Source organism: Pinus tabuliformis, chromosome 1_2 (assembly GCF_031772625.1).
Source record: "Pinus tabuliformis cultivar Carrire ecotype Pingquan chromosome 1_2, CPIR1, whole genome shotgun sequence".
NCBI lineage: Eukaryota > Viridiplantae > Streptophyta > Pinopsida > Pinales > Pinaceae > Pinus > Pinus tabuliformis.
Genome location: NC_142298.1, coordinates 207,540,360 through 207,561,893, shown reverse-complemented (window position 1 = coordinate 207,561,893; position 21,534 = coordinate 207,540,360). Strand labels below are relative to the sequence as shown.

The 21,534-nt window shown below is 40.0% G+C and overlaps 1 protein-coding gene across 5 annotated transcripts in view; it reads right to left on the bottom strand.

Moving 5' to 3' along the window:
• Positions 1–21,534, bottom strand: part of LOC149205184 (putative sugar phosphate/phosphate translocator At3g17430) — a 160,524-nt gene that overhangs the window by 106,257 nt on the left and 32,733 nt on the right. For 4 of the 5 annotated variants that reach the window (XM_089394934.1, XM_089394935.1, XM_089394933.1 and 1 more), the window contains one exon: positions 6,617–6,724. In XM_089394934.1, the coding sequence (XP_089251060.1) occupies positions 6,617–6,724 (108 nt within the window). Of the gene's footprint in view, positions 1–6,616; positions 6,725–21,534 lie in introns of those variants that run through there. The other variant, XM_089394938.1, reaches the window with a different exon arrangement.

Genomic DNA, 21,534 nt, shown 5'->3' with positions numbered 1-21,534 from the left:
AACAACTACAAGTATACAAGCCTCAAGGCATCAATCAGCATCAGAATTAGCATCACTGTCCCCATCATCATGGTCCCCACTGCTCTCCTCTGCATCCTCCTCCTCCCCTGTATCCATAGTCGCCTCTGCATCTGTTGGTATGGAGGTTGACCCCTCTAAGTCATCAAATCTAACAGGCTCTAGCACTGGATCCATGTTGGCCAATGCCAACTCAACAGTGGTGTCCAGACCCTTATCATCAGGAACAGTGTTACTTGGGAGCGGGAGCGAAAACGGGAGCGGGAGCGACATATTCAGAAGCTCTCGATTTGGTGCTCTTGATTAAATACGAGTTCCATACCCTAATACATGACAAAATTCAATGGAAACATTGCAATCCCCCAATCCTAAAATCCTGAAAAACTAATAAGTTTGCTGGATTTTGAATGAAATCCAAAATTCTACTTTCTCCATATGAAATCCAATGAGGCCGAAACCACTCTCAAACATCCTGAGTCATTTCATGGTAATGTTAAAAATTTAAGTAAAAGGATGAAAATGAAGATTAAGGAGAATGTCACTTTTACTTTAAGAATTTAACATTACCATGAATAGCATATCAATACTAGGGCCTAGACTTGATCATGAAGCTGCCAAAATGCTCTACTCCTTGCTGCAACAGCACAAATCACTTGCCAACAGCACAAATCACTTGCCAAATGAAAATATTAATGAGCAAACACACCTTTTTCTTTCCCGCACTGAGCTTAGCGAGTCCTGGAAACAGGACACGTGTCCCAAAATCGCGACACGCTTTTGAAAATCGTGACACGACCTCGGACACGACGTGTCGGAAACGGACACGACGTGTCATATGATTTGGACACGAATCCGGACCGAATCGTGTCGGATTCGCTGGATTCGGGATTCGTAGGGGGTTTAGGACGAATCCGATGACTTAGCTTGAAGGCCACCTCTATTTATACTAAAACATTGAGCACATGTGGGGTTTATTTGGTTGCTAGCTGACCTTGACGAATTGTCTTATAACGCAAATAAATTCATAACTCCATGAATATTTATCGAAATCGGATGATCTTTAGATCAATCCTACACCTCCCCATGAGAGGGATCCAAGAAAAATATCAGCTGCCATAAATAAGATGACCCAAATGGAGTTTGGCCCTAGTTGCCAATTTTAACACTCTCTCTCAACTAGGGAGAACTCCATCCTTTGATCCATATGTCCGACTATACTATCTCTGCCATCAGTGCCCTGCACTACTCTTCTCTGCTCTGATCTGCTGAGCTCTGCTCTGCTCTTCTTTGATCTGCTGAGCTTTGCTCTGCTCTGCTTTGTTGAACCATGAAGAAGAAGAATTGATCGAGAATGTCTCATACCATTCTCTACTGACCCGAAGTCAATTTCATCTGAAGAGAGTGTGTCACATCACTCTTACTGACCCGAAGTCAGCTTTATTGATCCCATATCAATATCACAAGAAAGTGTCTCAAACCACTCATACTGATCCCAGATATATGTCACAAGAGAGTGTCTCAAACCACTCATATTGATCCCAAATCAATGGAGGTCACCCTAGCATAGGGAGTAGGGTAGATACAGCGATGTGTCCATCGATAGTACTACTATGGTCCCTATCCTCATTTCCTTGCTCATTGATCAAATGAGAGGTACTTCCCATGAGTCCCAGACTGCATGGGTAGGATTCCTTGACAGGAGAACTAATCATCCTATCCACAGGAGAACGAATCATCCTGTCAGTGGATGCCATGGAGAACTAATCATCCTGGCCCACAGGAGAACTAATCATCCAATTCCACAATCGCCACGGAGAACAAATCATCTTGGCCCACAGAAGAACTAATCATGTTCCATAGTCGCCACGGAGAACAAATCATCCTGGCCCACAAGAGAACTAATCATCTTGTTCCACAGTTGCCACGGGAGAACTAATCATCCCGGCCCACAGAAGAACTAATCATCCTGTTCATATTGCACCATCAAGGGAGGGTGAGTCGCCCTGTGGTCGTATGTTGCTCCAATAAGTACCCCAAGCCCCCCAGAGCTCCCAGAGCTCAATGCATGCAATATGCAGGACCCTTATAACAAGGTCTCTCAACAACTCCAAGTCGTTCAGGAAAGCCACAGATTTGACCTTTCCCCGAGGCTTTTACAAAATGTCTGCGACCTGTACATCAGTCTCAATGCGATGGAGCCTACTCGCTCATCGACTTACCATATCGCAAATAAGGTAGTATCTGATGTCTATCTGTTGGAGCAATCATCGAATACGAGATTCCTCAATAATCGAATCCCCCCTCTGGTTGTCACGGAGAATCACAGCGGTATTCATCATGTGTACAAACAGCTTACTTAAGAGCTTTTGCAACCATGTAGCTTCACACGAGATCATACTTGTAGCTTATATTCGGTCTCAGCGGTGCTTATCGCAACCGACTTCTGCTTCCTACTCATCCATGATATCAAAGCAGAAACCAAAGAGAACTAACACTGGGAAGTGCTCTAGTGATCCTCCACACTGCCTACCCAGTTAGCATTCGAATAATCATGCAGTTTCATATTTCCGGCAATGTATCTCAATCCATGAGAGATTGTGCCCCGAAGATATCTCAGAAGAATCTTGGCACCAGTCCAGTGAGGCTCAAGAAAATATGAGCTCACCATGCTAACTGCAAAACATATGTTCGGACGGAAGTTCACCAAGAACATCAACGCGAGTTTATGAAACTCAGAGGCATTTCCCAAATCTAGTTCGACATCACTACCATATAACTTTTGAAAGTTAAGATCCTAGAGGTAGTCACAGGCTTGCAGTTTATCATTCCAAATCTGGAATCCAACTCCCTCTTACTTTTGCAAATGAGAGGGTCTGCACCTGTCAGAAATAGGTTGTCCTCATAAGGTGCCGGTATGAGAGGTCTATCATCCACAACCTTCGGGTAATGGCTTGGATCGGTTTCACTCCTAGAGAATCTCAGCTTCATCAGACAGCTATCAATCCTCTCATACTATGCCCAGGGTGTTTTGCTTCAAGCCATAAAGGGCTTTCTTCCACCTGTATACATGAGATTCCTGATCATGAATCTCAAACTCCTCGAGTTGTTCCGAACCTGTGGACCTGCTACATGAGGGGAATGGTCCCCTTATAAGATTTTCCTTCGGTACATCTCAGACATGTACCTTCATGCACTACTTGAATTCAGACATCCCTATCACCATTTGACTCACATCAGGTAGGGCCCCCTAGGTAGACCTCCGGTGTTATAAATGCGATATGTCAATTGACATGATCCCCAATGGACCATCCTGCAACTAAATAAGCTCATTGCCTTAGACGGTAACACCTTGGGATTGTAGAGAGGAACCCTAGTAAGACAATTGATAATCCCCTTTAATATCTTCTCTTGCAATAGAAAAATTCAGCAAATCTAATATGGACTCTACACATTGTCCAAGTGTGCAGAACAAGGCATACAATTATGACACACAACCTAAGCTAACGTTTTCCTCTAGATACTAACAATAAACATGCAATGGCTCGGAAGGTCATTCATGTTGCTCAGATGGTATAAATGTGATTTTGTTCATATGACATAATCTTCCAAACAATGCCAAACTATTGAGTTTTAACAGGCCATATTAAAAGCCTTCAAGTCAAAGTTTCTCTTTTACCAACAACATTTATTTACCTAAAATAAAATTTAACAACTCATTTAGTATTTGACAAAGGCACCTCAAGATGTCACACCACAACACTTCAAGATGTCATGCAAACAATCACAAGCCATATGTCTGACGATTCATCATGTGCCATGCACAATATTTTTTCAATCTTCGTTGAAATAATTATCTATGAATTGTGGGACTTTCTACCTAACAATGGAGGTTGGCCAAGTAAAATTATGTAGTGCAGCCATGACCCATTTCCCACATCATCCCATGGATCAAGCTTGGTGATGCTTGCTCTACAAATGTGCATCGCTGTCTACAAGCCTGAAATTGCAAACATATCCTCATTGTTCGTCCCTCGTATACATATAGACATTTGATGTACTTGCTCAAGATCCCCCTCTGTTATTTTCCAGAAGGATCTCACAAACTTTGGATTCAGACCAACCACCATATCCATGGCCAGAGGATCCACTTTCTGCTAGTATCGCAACCAAATATGCCTAGCTTACTTCATGAGAGAGATACATAGCCATACATCTTTATTCCTTCAAGCCCCAACTTGCCCTGTGACAACTAGGAGAATCACCTCATACTTTGAAGTTGCCCCATCACATCAAAAGACTACCCATAGATCATCAAAGTACTTCACACCAAAGGACTGTGAGATCTTGTGTCACTCACACCCCCTGGTAAGGTGAAAGAACAAGTTTACAATCAAAATCGGTCAATCATCCAAATCACCCCTTTATCCTTGTTAGAATGCCCAAAACATTAAGTAAAAGCCCTTGATTGCAAAATGGTAAACTACCTACCAAGGCTGACCTACTTTCCTTCAAGAGGAATGCCAGATGGTTAGAGGCGTATGACCCATGCAAATGGCAAAGGAATGTGGCATATCATCATAACTGAGCATTATATAGGGTTGCTGGCTAGAGGGTTGTCTAAGATAGGAGAAAATATTCTCCAAAGGGGTTAACCCACTTTCGGTAGGTAACAGGGCCCATGCAATGTCTTTGGTTCTTGGAGCCATGAGAGGGATGAGCTAAGTTACCAGCATTCAAATATGGATCCGCCAGTTTTTTGAAAAGCCAGAATCCAGAAACGGCAAGTACAAGCAAATATAAAATATTATATAGTTTTTAAAATTTAAATTTATATATATATATATATATATATATATATATATATATATATATATAAATAAAAACATAAGCTAATTTTTAAATATATAAATTTTATATACAATAAATAATTATTATCTAAATAGTTCCAGACTTAACGTATCATTTATAAATATTAATTAAATTTATATAAAAATAAAAAATATATATGAATTTCTAAATATATAACTTCAATATAATACTTTAAAAATAATTATTAAGTTAATCATAATAGAATTAATGCATCATTTATAGATATTTAAACATTAATTATTAGTTTTATTTATATTAAGCAAATTATTAAACATATTTTCGAAAAACTACCTTTTAAACTTGAAAAGAAACTTTAAAATATCTAAACAAATATGGGTGGATTATAATCTTCTTGTCACATGCATTAAAGTTTATAATATATCTTGTATTAAAGTTTATAATATGGTCAACATAAAAATAAAAAATTGTCACCCGCCAACTCCCTAGTTTATTTTCGCAGACAAATTCATTAATCCATTTCTTATCATTCGTTCATTGACTTGCGACTGGATGGTTGAATTTTCCATTTTGGAACTTTGTGCTGACATTTGCTTCAGATTAGTGCGTTGACATTGACGGTTTTTTACCCACGGAGAGAAGCTGGGCAGATCTCTGCACATCCGGATCCAAATCCGTCTCCGATCCGGGGATCCGTGGATCCAGCCATTAGGCCTAACAGATCCGGTAACATAGGGGGTGAGGCAAACAGGATGGGGAAGATTCTCTTTATAGCAAATTAAGAGGGTATACGAAATGAAAATTCCATTTGTTCATCAAAAACAGCTTGGAAAAATTTTTGGGGTCCACACATGTTGGTTCAAATTGAGAGAAGCTGCTTAGTGTCGATTCGGTACCTAACCAGTACAAACCAGCCCTTAGTCCAGTTCATGGACCAGTTAGCACCTGCACCCTGCCCAACCAACCAATTTGACTGGTTCCGGTTCAAACCAGGCCAGTTTTTAAAAACACTGGTTTGGACACCGCCTATCCAAATCACCCACCAATATGGCACCAATTCATCAAAGAAAAATATTCGCTTATTAGTTTCACATTCAAACCGTAACAAATTTTATCTATGCAGTGTGTTCAATAATACTACGCAGTATGCTTCTGTAATGGGGGATAATCACAACAGTTTTCCACTCCCATGTTTGGCAGGTTTCTTTACCCTATACGTTTTCTAATTTTTTTATATTTTTTTAGTATTTTAAATCACCCAGATATCTGGGGGCACCTTCCAGAAATCCCCTCCTGCCACATCCCCAATACTTTGTTCAGCATAAGTTTGCCCTAACACCCACCCCTTAAGACAAATTTGTAGCACTTCCATCTTCAGGAACATAAGGACCTAAACACAGAAAACATGTCTGAACTATGAAGGTCCATGTTGACAGAGATAAGAATTCTGAAGCATTCAAATATCTATAAATACTTGTGATAGGCCTTAGATGGGCAGAGAAACATATCGATGCCAGAACCATGTTTTGAAAATAAATATGAACACATACGAAGATGACAGAATACCACACATAAAAATGACCATGGTATACCTTTCTACAAATCACTACTATCATTCAGACCCAAAATATCTTGGATTTAAATGGTGAAAAGTGACCTTTTCAAGTTATTATGCAATTAATCACAGAATTACAAAGAATTATTCTCAGTGTCAAGTATATTTAAAAACAGAAACTTAGCAGTAAGCAGAAACCTGGGAAACAAGTCTTACCTTCAGAACACGAACGAGAATAAATGCAACTACTCCAGAAAAACCCATATGAATCATGGTGAGAGTTATGGGAAATGGAAAATTGAAGTGCTTTGTCGATAGAACCCACTGCAGAAACAAACAAAACATTGAAACTCATTAGAAGAAAATTTGTGTATTTGTTTTGAAACCAAGCAGGGTAGGTAAACATAAAGATTGAAATATGAATTAAAGCAATACTAAAAAGATTTTAGTCAATTAAAAATCATAAGCATCACTTCAATTTTCAACAATGGCCTGTTCAAAACAAGTCTCAAGCATAAACATAAAATCTAAGCCACAAAATAAGATAATTAATCCACGAAAGAATTTTTTTCGAAAAATGTCTCTATATTTATAGAAAAATATTTACAAACAGCAATGCAAAATGTGGGAGGACATAGACAATGAACATCATAACCTCTCCCGTAAAGCAGGAGGACATATAAAATGACAATCATAACCTATCCCGTAAAGCAACTAAGTCTGAAATAAATTCAAAATAAGCTGTGGGATCAAGAGATTGGGAATCTTTGATCAACAAGCAACCTTAACCAAGTACGGACAGTGAATCTCATCCCACCACAAAGAACAAAAGGAGGACAGTGTGACCTATGCTCATTTTAAAAAACAGACTTACTCCTAACTTTCAAAAGGACGAACAAAGCTGAAATCCATAAGTACTGCCATATCTCAGAGAAGGCAGTATGAACAAGGAAACAGCCATTTTCAAATTCTACAGCATGTCAATGTAACCTGTCCTAAAAATGAGTGGAATACTAGTTCTCAAAATAACTCCGGCAAATTTTGACAAACAAATACTCCCGAATACGCTTCACAATCTCCAAGTGGTGACAAACAAGGAATAGCCCATCTGAAAGCCCGCTCTTAACCAATTGAACCTTGGATGGAATACCCCTCATGAATCACCAAGCAAGCAAAAACCCACAAAACTTATAAGAAAGTTGAACAGACGACACACTATGAAGTTGATGCACCCATCTATCCTCTCCCCATCAGTAGGCACCCATCTTGCACTAAGGACTGGGAATAATGGTTTCACTGATGACACACCAAATGCAAACACTAGAAGTCATAGTAGAGAAGCGAGCTACATCAATGGGCATCCATCTTGCATTGAGGACCAGGGATAACGGATGTTGCTAATGAAGAACCAAATATAAACATTGAGCATCATACTGGAAAAGTGAAACCAAAACTCCATCTCCAATCTGTCCAAAAAAGCTTAGGCATACCAATATTCATTTTGAACAACTCAAACTCCAAAATAAGGTTCCTCAATTCCACAAAAGGAGGATGGTCAGGGGCAATCAACCCAAACTCCTCGGCAACAGAACACGAGTCTTTCCAACGACAAGAGGAAGAATTTCACATAGGCTGCCAAAAGAAAATGCTTGTCTTGCTCAATCTGCAAATCTAAAAACAAGGCATCTCTACATGACAGGACCTTTAGATATGCTCCTCCCCAAATGGGTTGACTAGATAGATCCAACCCAGTTGCACTGGCCTTCCAATTCCAATGGACCAGGCCCGCGACATCAATCCAAGCTGACCAAATACTCCCAAACATAAAGGAACCAAAGATCTTAAACAAGCTGGTGTCATACAACTTGAAAGCCCCTCTGGTCCAACCAATATGCTGAGCAGTCATCAGCTGGTGCCAAAACAAAAACTGCTAAGGAGTGGAACCCTATAAACATCTCACTACCCATTTGGATGCAATGATATTGCCCAGTCACAACATCAATCAGACCAAGCCCCGCACTCTTATTTAGGCATAATATAAACATCCCAAGGCACCAACAAAAAAACCCCTCAGCACCATACATGGACCACATGTGTGATCGTAGAATCTGATCTAATCAATCATCACTGAGTCCTGCCAGAGAAGCAACAAGAGGCATAATAAACATGAGAAGTTTGAAGAATGTGTCTAGCCACAATCAACTTCTCAACAAAGGGGAGGTCATTATGATGCCAGGCATTCAACTTGCTTTCAGTCCTCTAAAGATACCAATCCTACATAGCTACTAGCAACAAACCAATCCCAAAAAGGATACCAAAATAGTAAATACCTCAAAATGACCCCAAGTCATATATGAACCCAATCTGCAGGAATCCAATCCAACAATGCATCCAACCCAACCAACAAATAGTCTTTCTTGTTAGCACTAACTGCAGAACCTAAAGTGGAACACAATGTATCCATGCAAGCAAGGGCAACATCTATCGATCCTTGGTTAGGGATCACAAAGAGGAGAGTCCGTTCGAATGGAGAACTCACTTCCCAAAAGATATTGTCAGAATATTGGCAACCTGCTCATCAGTCCCAATGTGATGGAGCCTTATTACTCCTCGTTGTACCAAATCACGGATAAAGTGGTCCCTGACATCTATATGCTTGGAGCGATCATGAAACACGGGATTCTCTGATAATCGGATCCCACTTAGGTTTTCGCAGAGGATCACGGTGGTATCCAGCACATGTCTAAAGAACTCACTGAAGAGCTTCCTCAACCAGACATCTTCACAGGAGGCCATACTAGCAATTATGTATTCGGCCTCGGCAGTGCTCAAGGCAATTGATTTTTGCTTCCTGCTCATCTAGGATATCAAAGCAGAACCCAAAGAAAAACAACATCCAAAAGTGCTCTTGCGATCCACCACACTGCCAGCCCAATCAACATCAGAATAACCATGTAGCCTCACATCTTCGGCAGTATATCTCTATCCATGATTGATTGTGCCCCGAAGATATCTCAGAAGATTCTTGGCACCAGTCCAATGTATATGATGAGGCTCAACCATATATTGGCTCAATGTGTTAAGTTTTAACTGCAAAACATATGTTTGGATGGGAGTTCACCAAGAACATCAGTGCTCATTTGAATTAACGATACTCAGAAGCATTTCCCAATTTAGGTATGGCAGCACTACCACATAACTTCTTAAAGTTAAGTTCCATCGGAGTAGTCACAGGCTTGCAGTCCACCATCCCAAATCTTTCCAATATCTTCACAACATATTTTCCTTGAGAGAGGAAAATTTCACCTGGCTTTTGCGAAACCTCCAACCCTAGGAAATAGTGCATCGGTCCTGAGTCTTTTATCTCAAATTCAGAAGCCAACTCCCTCTTACATTTGTGAATGAGAGGGTTTGCACTTCCATCAGCTCCATGCTTGATTTTGTAGAGCCACTTAGAGGTGACAACTGATTTGTCCTGGAGTCTAGGGACTACATCCCAGACATCATTCTTCATAACTGACTCGTATTCTTCATTCATAGCATCCTTCCATATTGGATGCTTCATGGCTTCTTCGAATGATGAAGGCTCATTTTGAATGATAGTGCTCATGGAGGTCAAATATCCTTGATACATGTTCGGCTTCTTGCTTTCATGGAAAGTCCCCCTTGGTGCAATGTGTCTCTCGACATCTTCGAGAGTCTCCCTAAGCCATGAGGGTCTCCTTTTGGAGGAGGAGGGCTCATGAGGAGGACGATCAACAGGATCCATAGGTTTATCAACATCAGGCATCGTTTCATCTTTTTTTTCACCCTGATTTTCGGTGTCAGCTTCTTTGTCCTTCCTTAGGATAGGAAGGTTGTTGATCTTCTGGAGGGCCATATCTTCGTCAAAGATGACATCATGACTTATCTCAAATTCCTTTTGACCAGCCACATAAATTCTATATCCCTTAGAATATTCACTATAGCCCACAAAGATTCCTTTCTTCCCAAATGCATCCAATTTGCTTCTTTTCTCTTTCGGCACATGAAAATATACAGGACTTCCAAAAATTCTAAAATCAGAGACATCAGGATTCTTACCCGTGAACATTTCTTCAGGAGTCTTGGAGTCCAATTCTTGATGAGGGCATTGGTTTTGCACATGCACGGCGATATTTGCAGCTTCGCCCATAGGAACTTCGGAAGGCCTTGATCATGAAGCATGGCACAAACTGCTTCTACAATAGTGCGATTCTTCCTTTCAGCTATACCATTCTGCTCAAGAGTGTATGGTGTTGTAGTCTCCCTCTTAATGCCAGCTTCTCAGCAATAATCTTGGAATTCATTGGATTTGTACTCGATCCCATTATCAATCCTCAATATCTTGATTTTCTTCTCAGATTGTTTTACGATCAAGACTTTGAAGTGACGGAATCAAGTGAACACTTCATCCTTCTTCTTCAAGAAGTAGATCCAGGCCTTGCGAGAATAATCATCTGTAAAGGTGAGATAATATAAGTATCCTCCCAAAGAGTTTACGGGCATCATACCAGATGTGTCAAGACTCAAGAGTGGATCAATTGCAATATATTTGTGGTTTGGCTATTACTTGAGGGGAATGATCCCCTTGTAAGTTTTCATGTGGCACATCCTGGACATACACCTTCATGCTCTACTTTGAACTCGGGCATACCTGTCACCATCTGTCTCACATCAGGTAAGGCCTTATCATGAAGATGGGCAAACCTCCGGTGCTATAGTTTAGATTGTAGAAATGTGCCGCAAGACATAGCTCCCAATGGACTTCCTCCAACTTATTACAAAGTGTCAACCATAAACCCAAGAGTAAAAGCATCTTTAAAATTTCTTTTCCAAACACGTACCTTTCCATCGATGAATGCCACCTTAAATCCTTTGTCCTCCATGGCTAAAATGGACACTAGGTTCTTCTTGAGATTAGGTACATATAGTGCTTCTTGCAAATGAATAGTGTTACCTTGATAAGGGTAGCATTCCCTACTCCCTTCACGGAATAGGTGGCATCGTCTCCAAGGACGATCTCCAAGTTTGTCTCCTTTTCTATCAGATTAGAGAGGGCTTCCTTATATCCAGTGAAGTGCCTTAAGGCACCACTATCAATCAGCCAATTTCCCAAAGTGTCCAGAGCTAAGTTGCACGAAACGGGGAAACGGGTACGAGTTTCCGAAACGGGAAGCGATACGAAACGCGACCTCCCCAAATTTTGGAAACGGGGAAACGCGAATATATATATATATATAGAAAATATTTAAATATATATGTGTGTGTGTGTGTGAGTGTGCAATCATAAAGCATAAATGATACATTATAATTTATTACACTTAAACATTAAGATTTAATTTACATCACATTTACTCATGAATGATCACATAATGAAAATAAAAATATCGGAATATCCAAAAGCAACCTTTATTAGATATCCAAATCTCAAAATCAGCCTTTATTTATATTAATATATGAGGCTGCAAGTACAATAAAGACTATAAGGCTACAAGAGAGAGATCCGAATCAGGATTTTCTGCATCCACATCCCATTCTTTAGAAGGACCACTGTTGTATTGGGAGTCTCCTCCTACATAGTCGAACGACCTTAGTGCTCTTGATTAAATACACGTTTCATACCCTAGTACCCTACATGATCTTGATTATTGGGAGTTTCTCCTGCATAGAGGGCTTGGTTATCTTGATTAAGTACAAGTTCCATACCCTAGTAAATGATAAAATCCAATGGAAACATTGCAATCCCCCCAATCCTGAAATCCTGAAAAACAAATAAGTCTGCTGGATTTTTAGTGAGATCTAAATTTCTACTTTCTCCATATGAAATCCAATGAGGGCGAAACCACTCTCAAACATCCTGAGTCATTTCATGGTAATGTTAAAAATTTAAGTAAAAGGGTGAAAATGAAAAATAAAGGAGAATATCACTTTTACTTTAAGAATTTAACATTACCATGAACTGCATATCAACACTAGGGCAAAAATTCACTTTTATAACTTTAGACACATCTAGAAAATTAAAAAACAAATTTGAAAAAATAAAAAATAAAAACACAATTCAATTGGGAAACGCGGGCTGTATGGCCACGAAACGCGTTTCCGGCCGTACTGCCACGTTTCCATTTCGAGAAACGTGGCAGTACGGCCGGAAACGCGTTTCCGCGTTTCGTCCCAGTTTCCAGCCGGAAACGGGCCCCCCCCCCACGTTTCCTGCAACATAGGTCCAGAGGAGAGGCAGTGGAGAGGGCCGATATAAGATAGTACTATTTTTGCTTATTGTTAACAACATTTGATTTTTCATACCTTGAGTTCCTTGATTTCTTGGAAAGTCGACCATTTCCTTGATGTCCTGCATTCCTTTTTCCTTTGCCATTGGACCTGCCAGTCCTTTGATCGTTGTTGTTGAAGTTGCCCCTGGAATGATTGTGATCATCATCATGTGATGTGTCCCTTCTATTTGGACACACCCTTGCATAGTGGCCAAACTTATTGCAAACAAAACACCTGCCCTTCCTTCCTCCTTTAGATCCAAGCTTTCCATGGAAATGACCTTTAGACCTTGCATTATTTCTCATTTTGGCATGAGCGAAGAATGCAGTGGTGTTGCTTCTATTAGAAGGCATTTCTTGCTTCGCCATTTTCGTTTCTTCTTGAATGCTTCTCGACATCAATTCTTCAAACCCTAGAATTCGATAATTGTTGAGGACGGTGGTTCTATATACATACCACTCAGGTGGGAGTCCTCCAAGGGTGGTGAGAGTAAGTTCCCTGTTAAGCATGACTTCTCCAATCGAGAGTAGATCATTCTTGATCTCAGTAATCCTCAAGAAATAGGATTGAATATCTTTGTCCTTACCCTTCTTAATATCCTTCAACTTATTCTTGAGAAGTAGAATTTGATTAGCATTACTAACCTTGAACATGTCAACCAACCTGTCGTAGATCTCCTTGGAGGTCTTCAATTCGGAGATGTAGGCCACCAGATGCTTGTCAATGGAATCCCTGATAATCTTCTTTGCTTTGACTTCAGCCCTATTGTACTTGGTCTTCACAACAACTGGTGCATTTGAAGGAGGTTCAAGGGTTTTACCCAGCACATAATCCATCACTTCTTTTTCTTCCAAGGTCAAATCAAGAGACATCTTCCATCCATGATAGTCAGATTTATCATGGAGCTTGTCTTCAGCCGAGAAGTAGGATGAGGAACCCATTGAACCTTTTGTCCTTGTCCAACTGTCTTTGGTGATTGCTCTTTCACTCTTGCTTGGGCTTTGTCTTCACCTCACCTCCGATACCATGTTAATTTTAGGCAATAATGGTATGTAGAGCAATTTTACTTCAATTTCTTTATTAGCCCAATATCAATATTCAGATTAGCAATCACATCAACATGATAGTAAAATGCAGAATAGAACATAAACATAAACAGTAGAAGACAAGCCAAGACAAGAGGACACAAGATGTGGCACCAGCGAGGGACAAACCCCAATGTGGGGAAACCCTTGACCAAATCTTCTTTTAGTCTTCAATAGTTCAACAGAGAGAGTACAATTTACAAATCTGATAATTTATAACCACAGCAAAAGAGCCCTAAACAGAAAAGTCCACGTTGGTCAACAAGGCAGATTTGACCCTCAGCAAATCGGTCAACTTCAGTCAACTTCAGCCTCCAAACAGCAAGATAAAATAGCCCTCAAAACAGTCAAAGTCTGGTCAAACAGCCCACCTGCGGTCAGCCCTAGCTACATTCAACATTGGTCAATAGTCAACGTTTAGCCTCAATTTTTGTGCCCAGAAATGCGGCCTGCCCAAATAGAGATAGCCCTCACAAAACGCATTCAAAGGAGGTCAACCTGTGTTGGTCAATGCTTGGTCAAACTATCCAAAAATTCGGTCTCCTGAAATTTTGGCCTCCTGAAATTTCGCCCTCTTGAAATTTCGCCCTTCCGAAATTTCGCTCTCTTGAAATTTTGGCCTCCGAAAATTTCGGCCCCTTGAAATTCCGCTCTCCTGAAATTTCGAACGTGCGGAGAGAGAGAGAGGCCCAAAAATCCGTACACAATCAATGAGGAGAGAGAGAGAGAGAGAAGTGTGAAGATGAGTGTGTCCAAATGAGGCTAAGTCACTTTCTATTTATATGCAATGTTGAGGATGAATAGACGTGACTGTTGGGCTTCTGAGCCTACATAAGTTTGTTGGCCGACCTTGACAATTTGACCATAATCAAAATAAATTCATAACTTCACTGTACATGTCAGAATCGGATGATCTTTAGATCAATCCTACACCTCTCGGAGAGAGGAATCCAAGAAAAATACCAGCGTTCATAAATAAGATGACCCATGTGGATTTTGGCCCTAGTTGCCAATTTTAACATTTTAGGAAAAAGTGGCACTCTTAATCCAACTCTATTATATGGCTATGGGGGGGGCAGGGGTTTAACATCATCATAACTCCAAACTTCAGAATTGGTTGCTTGGTCACTCAAGACATTTTTAGGGGCAGCTTTTGCAGTTGCAAATATTTGTGGGGGCAATGAATATGGAGAAGAACAAGGGACTGTTACATCACTTGTTTTGAATAAAGGTGGATGGTTTGAAATTGATGAGAGAAAGGGATATGAATCATTTGAGAGGTCCTCATTCTTAAAAAATAGGAGGACAAATTGTGCAGCACCCAAACTTGCAATTGCTTGAGGGCAAGCAATTTCGTGAAGCGTAGACTGTAATGTCCTCTACTAACAAATTTCCCAGGGGGGAACGAAGTAGCCTATCCAACCCCATAGGCTATAGTCAATTATAAAGGGGGCAACCCATTATTCAATGTTTTTGGGCCAACATTGGTAAATTAGGGTAATTGCAAGAAAACTTGTGAAGAAAGCAAGAATTGGGGCATAAGTATAGGGAAACTTGTTAGACCCTCAAATTAAAATTAGGAGAAGGGCCCCAAAGGGCGTCTATAAATAGAAGCGGAGAATCATTTTTATCATCATGGTTGTTGGATATTTATGTTTTGTGAGTTGAGGTTCCTAAGCGTTTTAAGACCCATTTTATTTTTATTGGTTTTGGTGGTTAAAGATCCCACCCTAGCCAATCCCTCACTCTATTATGCTTGGCTTAATTGGAATTGGGGCAGCAACGAATTAAGTTCAGACCTCTATTTGATGCAGTGACCTTCATTCTAACCTTTGTTTGTGGCACCATGGCCCGACGAAGAGCAAATCTAGGGTAGCAAAGTTCATTCTGTGGTACCGCAACCTGGCTGAGGCAACTCTATGGCAATGAAACCCTTACCTTAGCAACAAATAGATTGTTATGTGGCATTAAGTATTGGTTGGGGCAATTCTAGGGCAAGAGAGCCCCTCATTTTGACAACAGCAAGTTTAATTAAGGAACAAAATTGGCAGCAGAGCTCTTCAGGGTCCTTATCTGAGGCAGCAAGGACCTTTGATGATGTTCTTCCTGTAGCAGCGAGATCAATTAAAATTGACCTTGCAACGAAAGTTGACTTGGTGATTGCAAGCCACTTCTGAAGGATTTGTAGTGGCAGCGACCTCTCATCGCAACAACACTTGAGGCAGCGAACAACAACTTGGTCATTAGGGTTCACAGAAAGGAAGCAGAATTATGCAAGAAAATAGAGCAGTAACAGAAAAAACTTGTAATCCAATAGTTGTGCTACTAATTAGTATTGTATTCCATGCAAGGAGTGCTAGTGTTCTTAATTGTTGAGCGTAGTGACAGCTCTAGGAAGTGAATCTGTGTAGATTGTAAGCTATTGTGTATTATTGTTATTAATGTTGCACGAAGCAGGGACGAAGAGGGGACGTTTTGTCGAAGCGGGGACGCGGAAGCATCATTTTCAAAAAATCAAGGAAGCAAAGCGTCTACTATATATATATATATATATATATATATATTGCATTTATATTCAAAACAAACATCCCAAATACCAAATTAGTTGTAGAAGACATGAAAACATGCATATTTTTACATAAATCAAGATAGATATGGCATCCATGATTCCATTGTACATCGATGATTGATTATTCGAGCATCAACCATCTATATTCTAGCAACAATTACAAACATATATAAAAAATTTAATGATATTATAAAACATAGAACATTTAAGCATATTATAAAACATAAAGCATATTATCTAGCCAGTGAACAACTATCAACATTAGTCATGTCCAAAATTCAAATAATAATGTTTACAAAATAGGCCACTTGGCCACCACCAAGACAAAAAAGTTCAAATTCACAATAAGCCTACAAGTCTAATTGGGCTCCTCTGGATTCCTGTCCCAAACCTTAAGGTCTTTATTAGTCTTTGCATCGTCACAATAATGGGACAAAAATCACAAGTTGTAATGAACATAAACCAAGCTCTTTGCCCAATGTACACTCAACCTATTCCTTTTAACACTGTGGATGAAAGAATAAGAACTCCAACACCTCTCTGCAGAAGAAGTGCTTACCACGCAATGCCAAAACCTGTAAAAGTGGAGTAGCACATCCATGCATGTTCCACCACTCAAGAGAAGAAAAAGTCTCTTGATCTCTAATTGCATACATGCTCCCAAATGGACCAGTGCTAAGCGTATAGTTGCTCAACTGTTTCTGTACCATGGCAGCCTCCTCCTCATCAGGGACTAATTTATCCAATGCAATCATATATTTTTCTAGAACCTCTGGATCTATGTGTGGTTTTCTCCTGCTCCCCCCCAGGTATTGGTGTTGAAAGCCATGATGGATGATAGTATTTAGGTGTCAAAATGGCACCTAGTGCATTGTCCAATACATGTAATATATAGAGATCAAAACAAAAACAAATAACCAAGGAGGTTCTAAATGGCCTCGACAACAAAAGAATACAATTGTAGGACTACAAGTCACTAATACATAATACTATCTAGTGATCACTATTGTTAGACAAGGCAACATCATCTAGCTCAGACTCTGAATCAACATCAACATCAATATCAATATCCTCGTCAAGATCAAACTCTGTTGGTTGAGTATCCACTACCCAATCTAAGCTTAGATCAATATCTTCCAACAACATAAAATTTGTATAAGGGCTTTTGTTCAACAATTGGTTGCATCTTAGCCAAATGTTGTATTGGCCAAAGACAAGATCATTTAATCGTTTTTGTTCTAAACGGTTTCTCTTCTTCGTGTGAATCCTCTCAAAGACGGACCAATTGCGCTCACACCCAGAAGCATTGCATGTTTGACTCAAAAAATTCAGATTGCAAACTTTTGCAATTAAGGACACTAGCTACCATATGCCTCCCACTAGTGCGCTGCAAAAAACATAGTTGCATAATGAGTTAGTTCAACAAATTATATCCAACTTTCAAATATAAACATTTTAACAAAATAAGAATTTGAAAATTGAAATTGTTTGCATGGCTCATCTGCTTCCCTTGCAATCCTTGCTAGGATTTTGCCAAAGGTACCTGTGGCTCTACTGAAACATGTAATCTGTCAATGTATCTCCAGTTGCTCACTGTCATCAGGGGCCATGCGCTTAAGGTTAAGGCATTCATACAATCCATCTTTCACTTCCCCAGTCAAATCTTCTTCCAGATGAGCTTTATAATGATACCTTGGGTTCAAGAAATACCCAGTTGCATGTATAGGACGATGGAGTTGATTGCTCCATCTTTGATCATTGATCTCCCAAATAGGCCCATACTTAGCCACTCTATCCTTGTATGTTGCCTTTATTTGCTCCTTTGCTTGATCCATAGCCTCATAAATGAAACTCATAGCCAATCTTTCCCCATCCACCAACATCAACCCCTTAACTAGTGGCTCAGCAATTTTCACAATCTCTACTGCCTTTTTCCAAAATGTGTCATCATTAACTTTCTTTCTTACATCTTTTCCATCTTGTTTGTGGGCAAATTAACATCCATTCCATTCATCACCGGAAAAAATCTTCTGCAAGTTTTTATGTTGGGAAAGCATAGATTGCAATGTCAAAAAGTGAGTTGCAAATCTAGTGATGGCAAGCCTAACAAGATCCTTTTCCCCTATGTTTTTCCTCATCAGGTTCAAAATCCATGAGTGATTGTAGATATACTTTGTTATGCTTTTGGCATGCTCTACAGTGTTCTTGATCCAATCTATTTTACCAATATCCACAAGCATGTGGTTTATGCAATGTGTACTTGTAGTACATGGGGTCCAAAAGATGGTTTTGTGGTTTTCCTCTAACATTTTACCAGCAAGAACATAGTTAGAATCATTATCTTTGATGATCTGAACAACATTAGCCACCCCCACCTCTTCAACCACCTCATCCAAAAGTTGAAAAAACAAGTGTGCATCTTTCACCTTATTAGATGCATCCACTAATTTTAGAAACATGGTTCCCTGTGGGCAAAAGATAAGAAAGTTTATGATGGTATGGTTTTTTTTACCAGTCCATCCATCTGACATGATGGTACATCCTGTTTTCACCCATGAGCTTTTATAATCTTTCAGATATTCCTCAATGGACATAACCTCTTTATGCAAAAGAGATCCCCCTGAGTCATTCATACTAAGGCCTTTGAAGCCCTTACCAGCAGCGATGATGGCATCAAACATAGGTTCATAATACAGCGAATGGGCAACATTGAAGAGGATATCAGCATCATACCACCATCTAGCTATGTAATCACAGGCAGTTTCTCTCAATTCCTTCCTCCAATGGTCATCTAAAGTAGGTTGGATTTGACTTCGATGAGCTTGAGGACCATGTGCACTATTAGAGGGAGAGGAGGGCAAGAAATAACTTTTGATACCAACCTTCTTTTTACCTTTACCCTTTTTTTGAATAGACTCCAAAGAGGGAGGAGAAAAGAAAAAGGGGTTGGAAGCATCATTACAAGGGATCGATGAAGCACCCTCAAATCAAAATTGGGGTTGGCCACCATCATTTGTTTAATACTCCTCTTCCTCCCTATTTCAGCCTCTATTGCATTTTGCCTAACTTTGCCTTCCTCAAACTTCTCAAATTTTTCTAACAACTCCTTTCTAATTTCCCCAATCTTCTCTATTGGTGTTACGCATGGGACAATTTGGCCTTTAATATCGGCCAAGTGTTGTTTCAACTTGTGAATGCCCCCTCTGCCTCCATTAATTTTTTAATGACAAAATTTGCAATACATTTTATTGTCAATCATCTCAGCATATGCCCAAGCAGTGCCTTTCACTCTCAGAGCCATTTTTTGATAATTGGAATTGGAAATGAAAGGGCAAAAGTCTGAAAATGAAAGGAAAAGAAAACAACTCTTAATCTTTTCTAGAAAATTTACTCATTTCAATTTCCATATCTTAAAAAAAAAAAAAAACAAGGGCAAATTTGAAAAGTGAAAAAAACATACCTGTAGCCTCCTCAATGTTGCTCCAAAAACCAACTCCTCAATGTTGCTCCAAAGCCCAAGAACCTTAATGTTGCTCCAAAAACTAACTCCCACTGCTCACAAACTCCTCACAAATGCAATGATATAGTTGCGAAGAAATATGAGGGGGTTGGGTCACCTTTATAGGCGTGGGAGTGGGATAGAGGGGCTAGGAGTTAGTTAAACATAAAAAATAAAAAAATATATAAATGATTTGGAGTCCGCTCAACTCGCCTTTTTTTCCCGCCACTGAGCCAGCCAATTTATATCGGGCACGACCGGTCCATTACCAAACCAACCGAGTCAGTGACCAACTTGGTTGGTTCATAAACAAACAGGTCGTCAAACCTGCTAATTGACCAAATCGGTCTAGGCAAGGGTATGAACCGGTTAACCAGGTCGAGTCTAAGTCAGACTGGCTTGGTTTAAAGACATTGCCTGGAAGGAGGGGTTTTGACCGTGATCATGTTCACTCACCTTAAATCGGGGGTTATAATCTTTCATCCTAGTCCAATCGAACCTCCCCTAATAACCCCGTGCATATAAGCGAGGCTGTTAATTTTAGGTATGTTCTATGCTTAGAGCAATTTATTTCAATTTTCATAGTTAGCTCAATATCTTTTCCAGATTAGCAATCACATCAGCATTAAAGTAAACTGCAAATAGAACATAAACATAAATCGCAAAAGACAAGCCAAGATAAGAGGACATAAGATGTGGCGCTAGCTAGGGACAAAACCCAATGTGGGGAAACCCTTGATCAATTCTTCTTATATGTTCTTCAATAGTTCAGCAGAGAGAGAGAGAGATAGTACAGTTACAACAGAAGTCGACACTTTGACTTATCTGGATAAGAGCATAGATCATCTCTAAGAAGATGATACATGAGATCAGTTGAAGACATGTTGCTTCAACTAATTCTCCAAGGTGACTCCTTCACCTATAATTGTGTTGCATCTCGTCATCATGCTGCACCTCACTGTGCTACACCCATCATCACAATGTTATACCTCATGACTGTTGCACCTTATGTTGCATTGTTGTCTCATGTGCCATTGTTGAACCATGTTGTCATACAGCATGTCTCATGTGCTTGCAGCACCATGCTTGCCATTGTTATCCATGATGTCTGCGCTTGCCATGCTTGTTGCTGTCATGTCACAATTGTTATCCCACTTTGCTTTAGCATCCCTTTGTTATCCCATTTACTAGCACATTGTACCTTGTTGCTGTCTAATGAATTTGCAGCACCATACTTGGTTGTTGTCCCATTTGCAGCCTTGTTATACCATGCTAGCCGTCCATTGTTGCTCCTATGAGTGCTTGTTGTCCCACTGTTTGCTGCACCAAGCATCATGCCTAGTTGTCCCATTTATCTTAGCATATCTTCTTGTCCCATTTATTATGCAGTTGTCCCTTACCACTGCTGCCTAGATATATGTTGTAGTTGTTGTCCCTAACAGTCATACTATACCTTGTTGTTGTCCCCTTGCTGTTGTCCCCTTTGCCTTGCCATCTCTTGTTGTTGTCCCATGTGTCTTAGCATATCTTGTTGTCCCATTTATTATGCAGTTGTCCTGGGCATGTTTGAGTCCTCAAACTCTCATGTTGCCCCTGTTTTGAGGGTCACCTACTACTCACCTTTTCAGCTGTATTAGGCTTGCATCTAGGACACCGTAGGTTAGCGTTAGAGCTCCCTTTAGACTGCGTT